General features: G+C 42.8%; 1 protein-coding gene across 1 annotated transcript; it reads right to left on the bottom strand.

Annotated features, from left to right (window-relative positions):
* Positions 1-4: 4 nt before the first annotated feature.
* On the bottom strand, positions 5-18,495 carry LOC307091221 (transmembrane protein 50B-like). The gene is made up of 7 exons (XM_079758149.1): positions 18,424-18,495; positions 17,497-17,705; positions 9,950-10,062; positions 7,220-7,287; positions 7,010-7,102; positions 2,220-2,277; positions 5-1,696 (listed from the first exon to the last, which is right to left on the bottom strand). Exons 2-7 carry the CDS (start codon positions 17,587-17,589, stop codon positions 1,651-1,653), a joined length of 471 nt encoding a protein of 156 aa, XP_079614275.1. The 5' UTR covers positions 17,590-17,705; positions 18,424-18,495; the 3' UTR covers positions 5-1,650.
* Positions 18,496-18,817: the final 322 nt, after the last annotated feature.

The raw sequence follows: 18,817 nt of genomic DNA, 5'->3' as shown, positions 1-18,817 counted from the left end.
TGACTAGAGCATATGTACTTTTATTCACGATTTAAAAGTATTCAACAGAAGTAATTTGGTTTGGATACAGAATGAGTTCAGACTACATGTGTTCTGGATTCAACCTCCCTGGAGGTGAAGGGGCTTCCCTTGGGATCAGCATCACACTCAGCTCTCCGAACAGCAGCCGTTATCTCGCCGGTATCAAATGTTAAGCAGCCAATCAAAACACTGCCTAGGTCAAACAACATCCCTTAATGTTCACATGTCTGGTCATGGTGAAGAATGTATCAGGTTGCAAAAAAAAAGTAAGAAACTTGGATTGCTAATTGCTCAACACCACAGCCCTTGATACAAAGGTCCAGGGTTAGACGCTAACGAGAGAAGGACAGAGGCCTGATTTCCCCAGAGAGGAGGGGTTGGACAGGTGATGTAGTCGTCATGAAAACAAGCGTGATAGGAAGTGAATTGCGGGACAGTGAAAGACTACATAAAGTTTGCAGCAGATGCTGGAACAGAAAGTGTTGAAATGGCTGAGCACGTAACGAGGGGAGACGCTTTGAAGCGTAGGTTGGGATAGACACTCGTCCTGCACTGATGTCCACTGAGATATAGCCTCAGACAGGACGTCTACTCCATGTCGTATATGGCAACTGTCTTCCTCTGGCCAATCAGAGGAGTATTTGTGATATGCATTGTGTTAACAATGATGGCACCGTCCCTGATGGCTTTAGCATTTAACAATCTACTCAACACTACATCTAATTACAGTATTATTAATAGACGAGTTCACCATTAACAACTCCAGGCCATTAAAGGAACCTCTTGCACCAAAGAATCAACACGCTTGGTCCAAGTGTAAAACAACATTTTAGATGATCCTAGCTGTGCGTTTGACAGAAAGTAGATAAATACATATTGATCCCCTGAATAAATAACTCCTAAATGTGATAATCTTGTGGACTAAATACAGATCTAGGAAATTACAAAAAGACCCAAACCCAGATGGACCTCCCCGCTCTCCTCTATGTAAGAAGCATACAGCTCAGTATAAAATATAGCGACGTTATGGTTCCACGTCGACGCAATGACCACACAGACAATTCAACGCAGTCGTGAACCTGTTTTGGTTCTGCATCGGGTTTAAGTGAGCGGACCAATCACAGCCCTTGCTGCTGTGTCGCCTCGACGCAAGGTTAAAAATTTTGGGATGCACACGTCGGACGCAAAGAGGGTCCGCAAGGACGTAATGGGTCCGTAAACCCCCTTGACGTGGAACCATAACTAAGCCTTAAGTTTCGCCACGTCACAGTGAAAATGAGTTAAATTGTTCAGATAAATGCATTTACTAAGCTGAATCAATGGTTCCTTATTGTAGCCTTGATGTTGCTGGACCCTGAAGGCACATCAGGACGTGGCATCTGTAATAAACACTGTGTCCGGGTCGGTTCAAAGTGAGCTGGTTGAAGCCAGACTTCAGGAATGTGAGGGAATCTCAAAGGACACGGCGTGATTAGAAACGTGAAGACATTTAAAACGCTTATGGAATAATCCGTATTGCATACTTTCGATACCAACAATAACAAATGACCCAAATTTGCTTTTTCTGAAAAAAAAAAACATTTGAAATTAAAGCAAAACAAAATAAAGTAGATGTAGATGGGGGGGGGGCTAACCCCACAGATCTTCAGTCCGGCCAAACTTGAAGATGAGAGTGCTGCAGAGGGAGAGAGATACAGGAGTGAGAGGCAACAGAGAGATGATGAAAGACACACACACCGTTTCACCACAGTCCTCCACACCATTATACCCACAGATAGTTTAGACCAGGGACCACGCGCCTCCCCTAGGGGGCACCAGAGGTCTTGAGGGGGGTGCGACGTGAGGAAGAAATATAAAAGAAGCAAAAGCCAAAAGGCTAAACTAGCAGTTTAACGATGGTTTTTTATACAGATAAAGATGTTAAAATGCATTTAAAATATGTTAAAAAATGGACAAAGATGTTTAAAATGTATCAAAAATATGTTTAAAATGTGTAAAAGAGGGCGTTTATTTGTTCTCTGAGGGGGGGCTCACTCCCTCACACTTTAAAAACCCCTGGGCCAAAATTGGCAAACTTATCCTTTAATATATGACAGTATATTACATCATTGCATAATATAATATTACATGATACATGAGATGTTACATATAGTTCTCTGATATGAACTAAATGAAATCAGAGCGCTCTGATTCCTGACCTGAAGAAGATTAAAGTATTCTGGAAGAACACAGCCAGGCCCGGAGCCACTTCCTTCCCTACAAAATAAAAGCACAAGATGAATATCACTTCTACCCTTGCATTGATGAAGAACCAAGACAGAACTTTATAACATGAAAAGCTTAAGCAAACAAAGAGAGCAAATACAGCATTTGTCCAAAATAAAAATAAAATGTTAAAATATATAATACTAAAACAATTTACTACCTGGTTCATTTTGTTGAGTTAGTCGGTTGAAGGAAGAATCAAAAACAATCACAGCAATCGTTTAAAGAAGGGGATGCTATCAAGTAGTTGATCACAAAAATCACTATGGAAAACAACTCTAATAAGGTTGTTTGAACAAGAAACTTTAGGAGTTGAAATCCATTGTTTGAATGGGAGATAGTGATGCCATTCTTCCTTTCAGGCACTTCTTAAAGGCAAATTGTGCAGAAATAAAGACCAAGAGTCATTCTCATGTTCTTAATTTTTCGGTTTAATTTAAGAAAGCAAAGGGAAACTCACATTACACCTTTCAGATTGAGAGAGCAACGGAGCGACCTCAAGGAGAATTTATACAAAGCTAATTTCATTAACTAGCAACAAAGCAAGAAAGGTATTCATTTGATATGAATACCTCTCTGTTATTGGGTATGATATACCCAATAACAGAGAGGGACCGAGAGGCAGAGGCTAATGGGCCGAGAGGCAAGAGAGACAAGAGATCAGAGAGACTGAGAGACAAGAGATACAAGAGATCAGAGAGACTGAGAGACAAGAGATTAGAGAGGCCGAGAGACAAGAGATCAGAGACTGAGAGGCAAGAGATACAAGAGATCAGAGAGACCAAGAGACAAGAGATTAGAGAGGCTGAGAGGCAAGAGAGACAAGAGATCAGAGAGACCAAGAGACAAGAGATTAGAGAGGCTGAGAGGCAAGAGAGACAAGAGATCAGAGACTGAGAGGCAAGAGATACAAGAGATCAGAGAGACCGAGAGGCAAGAGAGACAAGAGATCAGAGAGACCGAGAGGCAAGAGAGACAAGAGATCCGAGACACACCGAGGTCCAGAGAACGAGGGACAAAGAGATCGAGAAGCTGAGACAGAGGGACAGACAGACTGAGAGACACCGAGGTCCAGAGAACGAGGGACAAAGAGACCGAGAAGCTGAAACAGAGGGACAGACAGGCCGAGAGACACCGAGGTCCAGAGAACGAGGGACAAAGAGATCGAGAAGCTGAGACAGAGGGACAGACAGACCGAGAGACACCGAGGTCCAGAGAACGAGGGACAAAGAGACCGAGAAGCTGAGACAGAGGGACAGACAGACCGAGAGGCCAAAGGGCCAAAACCCAGAGCTCCCTAATGCCATGCATCTACACTAACCAGCTCCCTAAACAAATAAATCTACACTAACCAGCCATCTAAAGACATCTACACTAACCAGCTCCCTAAACAAATAAATCTACACTAACCAGCCATCTAAAGACATCTACACTAATCAGCTCCCTAAACAAATAAATCTACAATAACCAGCCATCTAAAGACATCTACACTAACCAGCTCCCTAAACAAATAAATCTACAATAACCAGCCATCTAAAGACATCTACACTAACCAGCTCCCTAAACAAATAAATCTTCACTAACCAGCCATCTAAAGACATCTACACTAACCAGCTCCCTAAACAAATAAATCTACAATAACCAGCCATCTAAAGACATCTACACTAACCAGCTCCCTAAAGAAATAAATCTACACTAACCAGCAATCTAAAGACATCTACACTAAACAGCTCCCTAAACAAATAAATCTACACTAACCAGCCATCTAAAGACATCTACACTAACCAGCTCCCTAAACAAATAAATCTACACTAACCAGCCATCTAAAGACATCTACACTAACCAGCTCCCTAAAGAAATAAATCTACACTAACCAGCCATCTAAAGACATCTACACTAACCAGCTCCCTAAACAAATAAATCTACAATAACCAGCCATCTAAAGACATCTACACTAACCAGCTCCCTAAAGAAATAAATCTACACTAACCAGCCATCTAAAGACATCTACACTAACCAGCTCCCTAAACAAATAAATCTACACTAACCAGCCATCTAAAGACATCTACACTAACCAGCTCCCTAAACAAATAAATCTACACTAACCAGCCATCTAAAGACATCTACACTAACCAGCTCCCTAAACAAATAAATCTACACTAACCAGCCATCTAAAGACATCTACACTAACCAGCTCCCTAAACAAATAAATCTACAATAACCAGCCATCTAAAGACATCTACACTAACCAGCTCCCTAAACAAATAAATCTACACTAACCAGCCATCTAAAGACATCTACACTAACCAGCTCCCTAAACAAATAAATCTACACTAACCAGCCAATTAAAGACATCTACACTAACCAGCTCCCTAAACAAATAAATCTACACTAACCAGCCATCTAAAGACATCTACACTAACCAGCTCCCTAAAGAAATAAATCTACACTAACCAGCCATCTAAAGACATCTACACTAACCAGCTCCCTAAACAAATAAATCTACAATAACCAGCCATCTAAAGACATCTAAACTAACCAGCTCCCTAAACAAATAAATCTACAATAACCAGCCATCTAAAGACATCTACACTAACCAGCTCCCTAAACAAATAAATCTACACTAACCAGCCATCTAAAGACATCTACACTAACCAGCTCCCTAAACAAATAAATCTACACTAACCAGCCATCTAAAGACATCTACACTAACCAGCTCCCTAAACAAATAAATCTACACTAACCAGCCATCTAAAGACATCTACACTAACCAGCTCCCTAAACAAATAAATCTACACTAACCAGCCATCTAAAGACATCTACACTAACCAGCTCCCTAAACAAATAAATCTACACTAACCAGCCATCTAAAGACATCTACACTAACCAGCTCCCTAAACAAATAAATCTACACTAACCAGCCATCTAAAGACATCTACACTAACCAGCTCCCTAAACAAATAAATCTACAGTAACCAGCCATCTAAAGACATCTACACTAACCAGCTCCCTAAACAAATAAATCTACACTAACCAGCCATCTAAAGACATCTACACTAACCAGCTCCCTAAACAAATAAATCTACACTAACCAGCCATCTAAAGACATCTACACTAACCAGCTCCCTAAACAAATAAATCTACACTAACCAGCCATCTAAAGACATCTACACTAACCAGCTCCCTAAACAAATAAATCTACACTAACCAGCCATCTAAAGACATCTACACTAACCAGCTCCCTAAACAAATAAATCTACACTAACCAGCCATCTAAAGACATCTACACTAACCAGCTCCCTAAAGAAATAAATCTACACTAACCAGCCATCTAAAGACATCTACACTAACCAGCTCCCTAAAGAAATAAATCTACACTAACCAGCCATCTAAAGACATCTACACTAACCAGCTCCCTAAACAAATAAATCTACACTAACCAGCCATCTAAAGACATCTACACTAACCAGCTCCCTAAACAAATAAATCTACACTAACCAGCCATCTAAAGACATCTACACTAACCAGCTCTCTAAAGACATCTACACTAACCAGCTCTCTAAAGACATCTTCACTATCCAGCTCCCTAAAGACATCTACACTAACCAGCTCTCTAAAGACATCTACACTAACCAGCTCTCTAAAGACATCTACACTAACCAGCTCTCTAAAGACATCTACACTAACCAGCTCCCTAAAGACATCTACACTATCCAGCTCTCTAAAGACATCTACACTAACCAGCTCTCTAAAGACATCTGCAAATTCACTGCTCTTGATAAAATAATGTGGGATATTAAATATGCATGCAGAGAGGATATTAATAATATCTATATATGCACGCAGAGAGGGATATTAAATATCCTAATAAGAGTTAAATTACATAACTGCACCACAGACCTCAAAATTGCTGTTGTTCAACAACCTCAAAATAGCAAATTGGTTTTTAATAGTGTCCATAATCCTCTCCACCAACATTCAAATGTGAAGGAAAACCTCTCCTCTCTGCCCTCCAAGGAGATGAACAGTGGATTTTAATTAACCAATCACGGTCATATTTCCATAACATACAGTTGGTTTGCAATGCTTTCACAAACGTGTGCGTGTGTGTGATATGCAGCCCCTAAAAAAATCCACAATCCACATGCTATTTCTATGCAGTTTCACACATCAATCTTTGACATCATAATATTTAAATTAGGCTAATTGTTTGCATGTTTGTGCTGTGTATAGCCTACGTGTGTGTACATTTATGTTACAGTTCCAACCTGCCTAGGCACGTCAAAATAGCAACACCAACTGCGCTATCCGCTAGGGCACTTAGACGAGGTCTGTGCCGGTCAGTGGCGCGATTGCTTTATCGATCTGTAAGATAGCACCATGTATCATTTGCGTCGGGACACGCCTCTGCTTTTTGCCAACACGCCTCTCAGGGCGCAAGTGTAGTGGTGCGAGTTTGCTGCGGGGGAAAATCTGCTTTACGCCGGGTGCAAACTAGCAACGATACATGCGTCGGTGTAGAAAGTAAATTGCGCTGGGTGCAAGATAGGGCCCCATGACTGCATACATTAGCCTTGGCCTGGCCCTGAGCAGCACAGAAATAAGTACAACTTGTTTTGAACAACAGTTCAACCCCGAACCAGTGGACTCAGTAAATGGGATGTCTTCAGAGAGCAGACAGGTTGGGGAGGCGGGGGGAAGAAAGAAAGAAAGAAAGACTCACCCTGTGTCACGTACGCGGCGAACAGGATCCAAATGGCGCCAATGAGGGACCCGAACATCGTCATGAAGCCCATGAAGATCCAGAGACGGGCGCCTGCGGAGACAGGAGCAGGCTCATTACCCCGCCATCATCACGCCTCTCTTCACACGCCTCCCAGAGCAATCATCCCTGAGCGCACACGCTCCCCGACGCATGGAGACATTGACATACCCGTCCTCCCGAAGCAGCCCTCTCCGTAGGTGTCGCCCCTCACCTGGCCATTAGACACAGCGTTGATCCTGTGGAGTCAGACATGCCACCTAGGTTGACTTACATTCACATTTCCATTCAGGGGATTTAGCAGATGCTTTCATCCAAAGCCACTTACAATTACTACATTTGACAGAAGAAAGAGAAAGTCAGTTCAGTAAAGATATTCATAGAAACTAGTGCCAAGCACTTACAATCGCATGGTTAACCCATTCCCTGTACACAACAAAGATAGCTAGGATAAGATGCTACGCAATGCTAAGTACTTTTTTTAAGTGCCAGGACGGACAACATACAATAAGTGCGTACATTAAGGTCCAGCACGTACACATATACAATAAGTTAGTAAGTAAGTAAGTAAAATGTATTTATAAGGCACAATTACAAACAGTTTTCACTGGCCAAAGTGCCGTTCATGGGGCAAAAAGGCATATAAAATAACACATACCACATACATAGACAGTACATGAAAAACATAAAAATAAACAACATCACAAAAGGGGAGGAAAGGCCAGGGAGAAGAGGTGTGTTTTGAGCCTAGATTTAAAAATGGTGACGGAAAGAGCGTCTCTAATTGAAGGCGGCAGTTCGTTCCAAAGGCGGGGGGCAGCCACAGCAAAAGCCCTGTCACCCCTCTGTTTTAACCTAGTGCGTGGAACGTGCAGGAGACCCATGCTACATGATCTAAGGGACCTGGGAGCTGAGTGGTGGTGGATGAGCTCTGTGATGTAGGGCGGGGCCAGGTCATTTAAAAACAATAAGTAGGGTTTTAAAATGAATTCTGTGCTGGATGGGCAACCAGTGGAGGGAAGCTAGGATGGGGGTTATATGATCCCGCTTTCTGGATCCAGTCAGCAGCCTTGCTGCGGAGTTCTGGACCAGCTGAAGGCGAGAGAGGAGTGATTTAGGGAGTCCTAGGTAAAGGGAGTTGTAGTAATCCAGCCGTGATGTAATGAAGGCGTGTATTACTTTTTCCAGATTGTGAAATGATAAATGGGGTTTCATCTTAGCAATGACTCTGAGCTGGTTAAAACTGCTCTTGACTACAGCAGCAATTTGCTTGTCAAAGCAGAAGTTCGAGTCGTCGATGAAACCCAGGTTTCTGGTGTGGGGTTTGACGTAGGGGGAGAGAATACCTAGGTCGGCCGCGCGAGGGGCTTTAGATTTGGAATGGCCAAAAATAATGACTTCTGTTTTGTCATTGTTGATTTGGAGGAAGTTACTTCCCATCCAACCTTTTACCTCCTCAAGGCAGTCAAGGAGGCTCTGGAGCGAGTCCGCAGATCTGAGAGGAAGGGATAATTGCGAGTCATCGGCATAAAAATGAAATGAGATGTTATGCTTCCTGATTATATTACCTAGAGGGAACATGTATAGGCAGAAGAGGACAGGGCCTAAAATGGACCCCTGGGGGACCCCACAGGACACAGGGGCAGAGGGTGAGGAGAACCTGGCCGATAGACACCGTGATAGACCTATTGCTAAGATAAGAGGAAAACCATTGAAGAGCTGTACTACTTATACCAACCCACTGCTCTAGGCGCGGCAAGAGGGTGTTGTGGTCGACAGTGTCAAAGGCGGCACTGAGGTCTAATAAGATCAAAGTGGCATTTTCTCCAGAGTCTAGAGTGAGGATACATTAATAAGTGCATACATTAAGTGCCAGGACATACACATATGCATAAGAGGGGTGTGGGGGAGTTGGGGGGGAGGCTATGCAGAGTCCAGGTGAACTCTGAACAAGTGAGTCTTGAGTCTCTTGTTCAGAGTCCAGGTGAACTCTGAACAAGTGAGTCTTGAGTCTCTTGTTCAGAGTCCAGGTGAACTCTGAACAGGTGAGTCTTCAGTCTGTGAGTGAGTGAAATGCAGGTTGTGCCAAGCCGCGACCGTACCGGGTTGGCAGTGTAAAGATGCCTTATGATTATCATCATGCTGTAGTATAATACCAGTGTGCATCTATTCCCATACTCTCTGTGGCTCAGACACCTTGTGTGCTAACCAGGTAGGCCACCATAATGAACCCTAGAGACCGGGTTCAGCCGGAGAAGCTGTCTGTTTAGAGTGATTAGAGAGCTCTTGCTTTAGGGTCATTTCTTTCTTTGGAGCTGTCACCTTGCCAGGCCAGTAGAGGCCACCGTAGCTTCTCCAAAGTCAATGGAAAGGCAGGGGTGGGGGGGAGGGTAATTCAGTTGGTTGAAATCTGCACCTCCCTGCTAGATCTACACACTGCACCTTCAAGTGAACCAATGGTGGAGAAATGTAGTCTGCTGGGAATAATGTCAAATGTAATGTAAATAATGTAATTTAGTTTCTTTATGATCCAAATGTAATGTGCAGGCTATTACAGAACTGAATATAGTCCTGCGCTAATTGCTGCCAAATTTGCACAGCTTGTCTTCCAATCAACAAGAACATGGACGTCAGAGAGAGAAAGACAGCAACAAAGACCAATACAGGATTAGTGACGGGAGGATGAAGACAAGGAAAACTGCATGGGGGAACACACTCCATTTACTGCTGCCGATAACGCCTTGCTAACATTGCAAATGTGTAATTGTTTGAAAGAAAGCACCCTTGGACAACAAGAGTGACATTTTGGATGCGATGAAGACGTTGAATCAGAAAGCTTTTGCTACATTAGGAAGACTTAAGCCTAGCTTGGATGGATGACGGGAAGTCTAGCGGGCTCACATGAAGAAAGCGATGGTGGAGAAGACGCCACACGTGTGGAAGGCGTGGTTCATCTGCTCCTGTGTTGTGTAGATGGTCGCCGCGTCGATCATCACCCACCAACCGGTGAAGAACTGGGAACAAACATTTTATATGTGCAAGTTTATCATGCATGTTACATTTTGTCTTTTACATTTGCGTTTTGCATTTACAATATTGCAATCAACCTTATCAAGATGAACGGTTATAGAAAATATGGCCGCATTTTTGATAAGCTCCAGGAGTTGCAAAATGCGGTTATATGTTTCAAAATAGCACAAATAAGCATCTCTGTAAAATAAGCATCTTACCTTACTCTACCCACAACCCAAATACTGACAAGTGCCGCCCAATGCTGGCGTGAAACTGTGACTAAATTGTTAAGATAGTACAATGTTCAATGTGAGGAATTGGAGATAATGCAGATCCAAGCTTTTGGAGAAGCCTCAACTTTTGACAGGTTTAGAGAACCAGGCATCTTATATTTATAAAAGCAATTCATTTAGACGCAGAGGCTCCGGATCATCGTTCCATGGACGAGAGCACATTGTGGAAAACGTTCTGCCTTGTTTTAAATTCACTCATGAAGTGCTGCCAACATTTCTTTATGAGGTTATTTGACTCACAAGCCTCCAATGTAAATGGCCCTATGGGCTTTACATCGGGCGCTCCTTAGGAACTTCATGTTTTAGCACTGGAATGCAAATCCCTCTTCATGGCGCAGATACGATGGCCATTAGCAAGACAAGCATGCCCGTAGCCATCTATGAGGTTACCGAGGTCCGGACCGAGCTCATTCTTCTAGGAGATAAAAATAAAATTGGAAATTAAATACAACTATTTACAAAATCAGTGGTTGAGAACATCCGGGTAGTTCTTTGTGAGAATAAATTAAAGGATGAGGAGGAGGAAGACATAGAACATGGAGTATGAGTAGCGATTTCAATGTACACTTTATATATATTTTTTACCCTGGCATGTTGTCTCCTCCTCTCTTATGGGTGACCTCACATGGGCTGTCCCTTTGCTGAGGTTTCACCATGCCTGCAGAGCCATGACCTGGCCGGACAGCGTGATTGAAGCTCTGTGCGCTGCCTTTGTTTACCCTCATTTCTCGCAGAGGAACTCGTAAGACGCACATTTTTTGAAAGTTAATCATGAAGACGACCACTGCGTGTTTGTCTGTCAGACAGTTTGTATGTTGATAAAACCCAATGCAGAACATAAGGAGGTTAAAAAGAGCAGGAGAGATGGAGCATGTATGGTTGAGTGCTTTTGAATAGTGCACTCGACCATACAGCGTTGGAAATTCATACTTGACTGGCATTCCAGCCTGGTAGCACCTGAATAACCCATTTCTTCTTCATATCAAAAAGTCTTTTGATAACGGCCTGGGATCTACTGACAATCCCTCCACCTGACAGCCTATAGAAAACCCTCCCCAGTCCAGTTCCATGAGAGATCAACTGGTTTCAAATGGACACACACAACATCAGCGTCTTTAACTGGGCTCGCATGAATGCAGCAGGAGAGAACGTATTCTCCTGGTCTCCATGTCCACTCTCTAGTCAGCTGTAAAGAGTGATTTCTTTCTGGATGATCACATACAGACATTCAGGCACTGCACTTCCAAATCGTTTGAAAATCAACTATTAAATGGCAGTGGACTGTCTGTGAGGCGTTCTCTGCTAAAAACCTGCCTTTCAGCCTCATCCTGAGGGCTTGGCTTTAGTCGGTGATTGTGAAGACAGCGGGACTCAGGAGCAGCGAACAAGGATCGATAGTCAATGGTCGGCAGAGGGCTGAGGGTTGTGATGTTGCAAGTTTGGGAAATGGACAATAGAAAATAGATTGGAAACTTGATGGCAGCAAAGATGGTACTGCTGCTGCCATCGTCACCTCTGCCTTTAATGGGAAATGGAAGTGGCAACAGTTTGACACTTTTAAAAAGGCTCGTTCTACAGTTAAGAACTAGTTTATGTTTTAGCACAGAGGTAGTAACTCAGTTTCTACTCCTTTTAAGTATCTTTGTCACACTGGCCCAGTTTTGTGAATATTAAGCAACAAATCGATCAAACCGCACACACACACACACACACACACACACACAGACAATAGGGATGTTTGCAATTAGTAAAGTCGACGAATCAATACTGTGGTCACTTTAACTTTTTGTTTTCCGTCTCAGATCGCTGATAATAGAATTAACTGAAGTTAAACAACTTGTTCTTTTCCCCCAAAATCTAATAATTGATCTAAGCGTGCTCTGGTCAGGATCACTGGAAGCAGCATCCGCCGTTTCCAAACACCGTTCAGGGGTGCCTTCTTTCAAACCTATAGCATTTTTTATTGATAAAGTATTACAAGGAAGAGATGAGGACAGGAAACGTACGTCACACCATAGGCTCTTCGGAACGGCCTTTATAGAGACTGTGAGCAAACTTTATACCATGAGAATCAGCCCATTTGCTGAACGAACTAACCCTTCTAGTTATATAACTAGGCCATTATATGTAATGTGCTTCAGTTCACACTTGTCCACAGTATCTGAGGTCAGGCACGGGGCCGCCTACCAGCAGTTGGAAGTGGTTGGACTTCAATTGAGTATCTTGGTTTTATTCGACTGGCCCTTGAGCGAGTGGTGACCCCCGCTAAAGGAGTGAGCTCTGGAGCTGAACTTGCTCGTTGTAGACGCTTCGGAGGCTTCTAGTTGAGGTCAAGAAACCGAATATACATGTACGTGTGTCTTTTTTAGCCCGGATTGAGTGAACCGCGGCTCAATGGCAAAAATAAACCAGTAAGGGGATTGATAAAATAACTCTTTAGGATGGCCTTCAGTGGCATCACATCTCTAAAGAACATTTATTTCTAATGATTATTTAGATTCAAAGCTAGAAAAATGATAACTAACCCACTTTAGCATTAGGTTGCTGCGATTTGGATAACGTTTGCTATGGCTAGCCGACTGCAGTAATGTACCTCTCAAAATAGATTTCAAGCCACATTTAAAATGCGATTTTGGAATTAACTTATAATACTTAAGTGACAATATGTAAAACTTGTGCCTCCATCTGTTGTTAGCATTTACTAGAATTTGAAATACAACAACTGCTTTATATGTTAACGCGGGCACTCCCACTTGCTGCAGTGGCAAGCTCTCACTAAATCACAAACAGCAGCCAGAGCAAACACCCTAGAGACAGGCAAAACCTTCTGTACTTTGCCCCCCCTTTAAAATTCACCAACATTAACCCTGGTTGGACCCCTCTTTTTGTTGTTTGCCTTCTTATACATGCAAATGATATTTTAGCAGCTGAATGCACTGGGTTAGCTCTGCCAAAACAAGAGCAGTACGAGTGAAGGTCGGCCAAACTAGGGTGTCATTTTACACTCCTCTACTCTGGGCAAGCACACCACCTAGGAAACTCAGGCCCCGTCCCCACGGGCCAAAACAATCTTTTCCCCTCCGATTTTCTTGCCGTAATTTCAGGAATCTCTCCGTAAAGATGGACGCATTGCAAAAAACACATCTAGCTGTAGAAACGCTGTAGTACATATTCAAGGCTTATGTGGCGCTAGTTCTCCACCAAAAAAAGAAGGCGGCGAGGCGGAGCATGCGCTTCAAGCCTGCGCGCTGTATACAAACATACGGTCAAGGAGAAGAAAGCAGTTGTTAAACCTTGTAGATTGAGCAGGAATACTTTTTAAAGTACAGTGAGTAATTTAATTTACCAAGGGGCTGTACAAAAATAATACAAATCAAATCAAACAAAACAAATTAGACGGTAATCTAACGTTGCCGCCTGGTGGGGGGGCGAAAACGCAGGGGGAAGAATTTCTCTTTTTCACCCTGGGACCTGGTATCAGAAAAGCCTGTTTGCAGGCACCGAAAACGTACAAGACTTCTGCATTTTTACACAAAAAACGTTTCTGTGTGGACGGGGCGTCAAAGAGCGGCTTTAAAAACGCTCACAATACAATAAATAAGGTGAGGGTGACATTTTATTGATAGGACTTTTGCTATTTTTAGCAATCAGCATGTACTACAGATATATCTAGATGATTTTACTTAAAAGATAATACATATGTGAGTATAAAAATGTTGGATTGAAACGTGCTCCGTTTGTAGATTTCTAGGCCATTTCTTTTTAGACTAGTCTTTCATAAAACATCTGATTATGTTTATTTGATATTTATAATGGGGTGACAAAGACATTCATCCATAACATTTAAATGGCATAAGTACCATTTTACAATAAAGAGAAAAGGTCACCTGACATAGCAGCAGATGGAACAAATCTATTTGATTACACCAAGGTTCAGCAATTAGCAACACTCGAACACAATCACCGTAATAGGCAGAACCACCGACAGAAAAACATATATTTGACCCACATTAATATATTTGACCCACATATCCTGTGCCTTTGTGTATTTAATGTTCAGCCACAATTTGTAAATGTGTTTTTTCCCTTCAATTCCTCCTCGCTCTTCTACTTCTCGGCATCACTCTTTAATTCAGTGTAGAATGCTGGTGTTTTCTGATGTCTCTCTGTGTTCACACTTATCAGTGTGGGGACAGGCCAGTGCCTCTCCAACTGGTACCAGGTGTTATTCCCAAAAAACCTCCATTCCTTTTTGTCCCTACAAGGACCAACCAAACGGCCAGTCCCAGGCCGTCTTGGTAATGGCCAGGGCCATATACCTTATCAAGGGAGACACTGCATTTGTTCCTTTGTGATTTACGCTTTCTTTAGTATAAACCTCGCCCTGAAACTTTGGTTTGGTGAGAAGAGGGGTCGACAGCCAAGGAGTACGTCTGGAGACTGCTCCTCACCACCCACCAATAAAGACTATCCAACCTAAGTCTGTATCTTGCTGTATTACATCCTGGAATAAACCATCTACTTTACCCTCTGATCCAATCAAGCTGCATTGATTTCCAGTTCAAGAATTAATACTATGACGAAAATACACAACGCAGAGTCTATACGAACAGCTTAGAAATATGCTGAAATTGAACCTCAGACATGATACACCCTACAGAGGGGATTTAAGGGCATGCCATACAAAGGGGGGGAACCCCGGAGCAAACGTGTGCGTCACAGACACGTTTAAATAGCAGAGATTTATCCAAACCATTCATCCAAGCTACCTATGTCGTTTCAAACATGTTGAATCAAATTACAATCAAGGACTACCCCAGGACATGAGAAGGGGTCCAGGGTAATGCCTAGTGCTAGGAATTCAATTCAGCATTTCAATGGTTGTTCTTTTATTATTATAAACGAGGCATGAAATTCTTCATGCCAGTGTATATTTACGAACCGCAGGTAGAAGGTTAAGCTACATATCTTCTGACTGGCTTATAATAAAGTTTAGTAGGTCATTCAGATGGGAGCCCATTGACATCTGTCATCCTGTGGGAGAATCTAGATGGTTGTAATAATAAAAATATTAATATTTATTCAATATTCTGTGGTTTGTAGTCCATGGTGGCACTCCCACTACTCAGTTTTGTCCGTAGAAATAAGTGTTTGGGACGAGAGTTAATGGTTTAAGAGGGTCGGACCTTATGTAGACAATCCTTACTGTTGCGCAGTGTGTCTTGGTGAGAGAGTGGTAGAGTGGAGGTCAGTCTTGAATCCTGACTGCAGGGTTCGTCTTCCAAGTGATGTGCATTTATGTGCAACCTCTTACTTTCTGGAGTCTTGAAAGTAGACAAGAGGGCATCCTACACGACTGAGTTGGGTATCTTACATTATGTCAAATTAAATTACTTAGTTCAACTGAATTCCCCCCAATTTATTGCATTAACATGCCGCAAGTGTCCTTCAATGTATTTTAATGGTCTGCTTGGATGGTCCCAGTGTAGTTTGAAAAATGCACCCCCTGCCGGCGACTTTCATTGGTTAATGCTGCAATTTTGTCCCGCCCACGGACGCTCTGCCTCATATGGATACAAATCACTTTTGCTACACTTGCACCACATAGAGTGTTGCAAAAGCATCCTCAAGAAAAGCAACAGCTTAGGCTCGTAGCAGCAGATTCGAGCAGTTGTATCAATTGTCTTGTGCACGCTCATTAAAACGCTCATTGAATATAGCGATCTATATAATTTCATTTGTGAGGAAATTTTTCACAGATGTGCAACTTCTGATGTATTAGTTCACATTTGGGCTTACGAATGCACAATTTTTGTGCATGTTCTCAGATTATGAAACACGGGTGTGTGAATGTGTTTTGCACCAACTGCGCTGCAATGATTGTAGCAAAAGTGTGAAGTGCATGACTCTTTGAAGTTGTGATGCACAGGATAGGATTTTTTTTGTGCACCTGTAACAAAGGACTTGTGAACTGGTAGCCCCTATGTTGTGTTTACAATAGTAGAAAATATATACACGACCTCAAATTTGCTGTTACACATTTGTGACTTATTTAAGCATGCTAAAGACGTTTGCTACATTAATACCTTCATACAAGACAGGCAGCAGTAGCCTACAGTCACACATAGCATACACATAAAACATAAGAAAAACAAAAAACAACTAAAACAGTCGGCAGGGGAGAGGGGGGATATCAATATCGCAAGACATTTCGGGAGGCTCAAGGAGGAGAGAAATATTAAGTTTGAGCAACAAAGTAAGGACATTTCGGGAGGCTCAAGGAAGAGAGTAATATTACATTTGAGCAACAAAGTGTAGTCTTGTGGTGGACTCTATAGACATAATTCACCTTACTGTGTTATTGACATGTTTTCCTTCTGTGTTATAGGGACGCTGTCTCTTTAAGATCATGTGACTTTTAGTTGAACGACCTGCCGTTGCTTTTCGAGGTGAGAAATTGTCTCTTCACTTATTGTATCGCAATTTCTACAGTCTGTAGACAGAATGTCTTACCTGGGAGAGTTTGTCGACGGTGACGCCGTTAAAACAGACAGAAGGGGGGAGGGGGGATATCAATATCGCAAGACATTGCGGGATGCAGGATCGATCTTTCGTTGTCTTTTTGTCTTTCATGTGTGTGTGGTGTGTGTGCTGCGCTGAAACGTTTGCGTCAGCGCGCGCTTGTGTGTCTGTATGCGGTGTGTATGTGCGTGCGTGGTGCGTGCATGTGTGCGTTCGCGCGTGCTGTGTGTGTGTGTGAGCGGCAGGCTAGTAGTAAGATATTCCTGAAACGCATCAAAGGAAAACGGAGGGGAAAAGATTGTTTTCGCCCGTGTGGATGGGCCTTATTCTACCCATTATGTAAAGGTGACCAAATTGACGCGATAAGTGGCTCTTTTATGGGAACGCCTATTAAAACTAAAGCGGAAATCCTGGCTTGACAAATTGACTCATAAGTGAGCTTCGTGGAACCATTTAACTCTGATCACGAGTTGCATATTTGTCGATCCAGGTTTTCCCAAGAAAGCCTGGTTATGTTCAGCGCGCTTCATAGTATACCCCACCGATAGAAAGTTTAACCACATAAACACACACACACACACACACACACACACACACACACACACACACACACACACTTACCAGAACTCCTGCGACCACGGAGGCCACGGTATTGCGCCTCTCCCCCCAGTCGATGCACTCCGGCCAGCTGAAGTTATCGAGGAACCCAGCCATCCTCCTTGTTCTCTCCTCTCTCCTCTCCTCTCTCCTCCGACGTGCTGTCCCAGGTCTTGTTCTGGGCTGCTTCGTAGCCTGCCTTATCACACGGAGAATGCTTCTCCCCTTGTGTTCTTGTAAAACACAAAACAAGTAAAGTGCTTTAAAACCATTGGTTGACGGCAGAATCCAAAAAGGGTCAGGCCTGACAGATGTCATGTCTCCCTCGATTGCCCCTCTGACTCTTCTAAAGCGTCAGAGTGGAAAAATAAATAAATAAATAAGCGTCCTTCCGCCAATAATACCTCAGGTTATATCCTCATACCTAACGCACCAGCACCTTGACACTACAGGACTAAACACTTGATTTGACATTAGCAGAGAGATAGTGTGGGTTGGCAGATAACATGTTTTTAGTGTATATCTGAATTAATAATGCCGTCATTATGCTCTCTTTGTAAAAGGTGCTGCTCTGTATTATCTATTCTAAAACCCTTTGATTTGTATTACAAATTTGACAGAAACAAAATATCTTGCGTCCTTGATCAGTATTTTCCCTTTATAGTGATGTTGCCCCGTGTATTTGTCCTACATTATTCTGATTTGTCCTTATTAATACAAAGCAAACAGTGGAGGTGTCAGCCAGGCGGTGTAGTCTACTGAGCAGCCAGAAGTGTGTCAGCTAGCAGCTAGCTGTCAGCTCGTGCGTTTACTTTAATTATTATTATTACATTAATGAGGGCGCTCGTGCGCCCTCATTATCCGCGCTGGAACTGTTCAGTCCGCGTACAACACGTGTTCTATTACAGGTGTACCATATTATAGGCTATTAGGACAAAACACAGCCCATACCTTGAGTTTTAAGCAGGTAATCAAGGACAGCTTTTAGGATCCATCCGGGGCTCCGTGTGTGTTTCGTTTTGACTTGTTGTGATGACGATGGGGCGTGAGGACCAATCACAACACCCCAACCTCTGTGAGGGCCAATCCAAACACAGCCACAACCTCCTATGAGGTTCGTTCACACTGGGTGACAGGTCCTTGGGTGATTGATAGGGGGCGGATCGATCCCCAAAACATCGATACTACTACAGTACAGAACCTACGTCTTTTTTTGATGACCGATTCTAGCGTCGATCGATACCAGTTTCCGTTACTCTCTTCCACGTTTTACGCACTTCATAAAGAGTAGAATATGGCGACAGATTAGTGCCATGAAGCATTAATGTGATAAAACATGCATTCG

This window comes from Pollachius pollachius, assembly GCF_949987615.1.
Source record: "Pollachius pollachius genome assembly, chromosome: 20".
Classification (NCBI taxonomy): domain Eukaryota; kingdom Metazoa; phylum Chordata; class Actinopteri; order Gadiformes; family Gadidae; genus Pollachius; species Pollachius pollachius.
The sequence above is the reverse complement of the archived record's forward strand: the minus strand, read 5'-3'. Positions and strand labels throughout refer to the sequence as shown.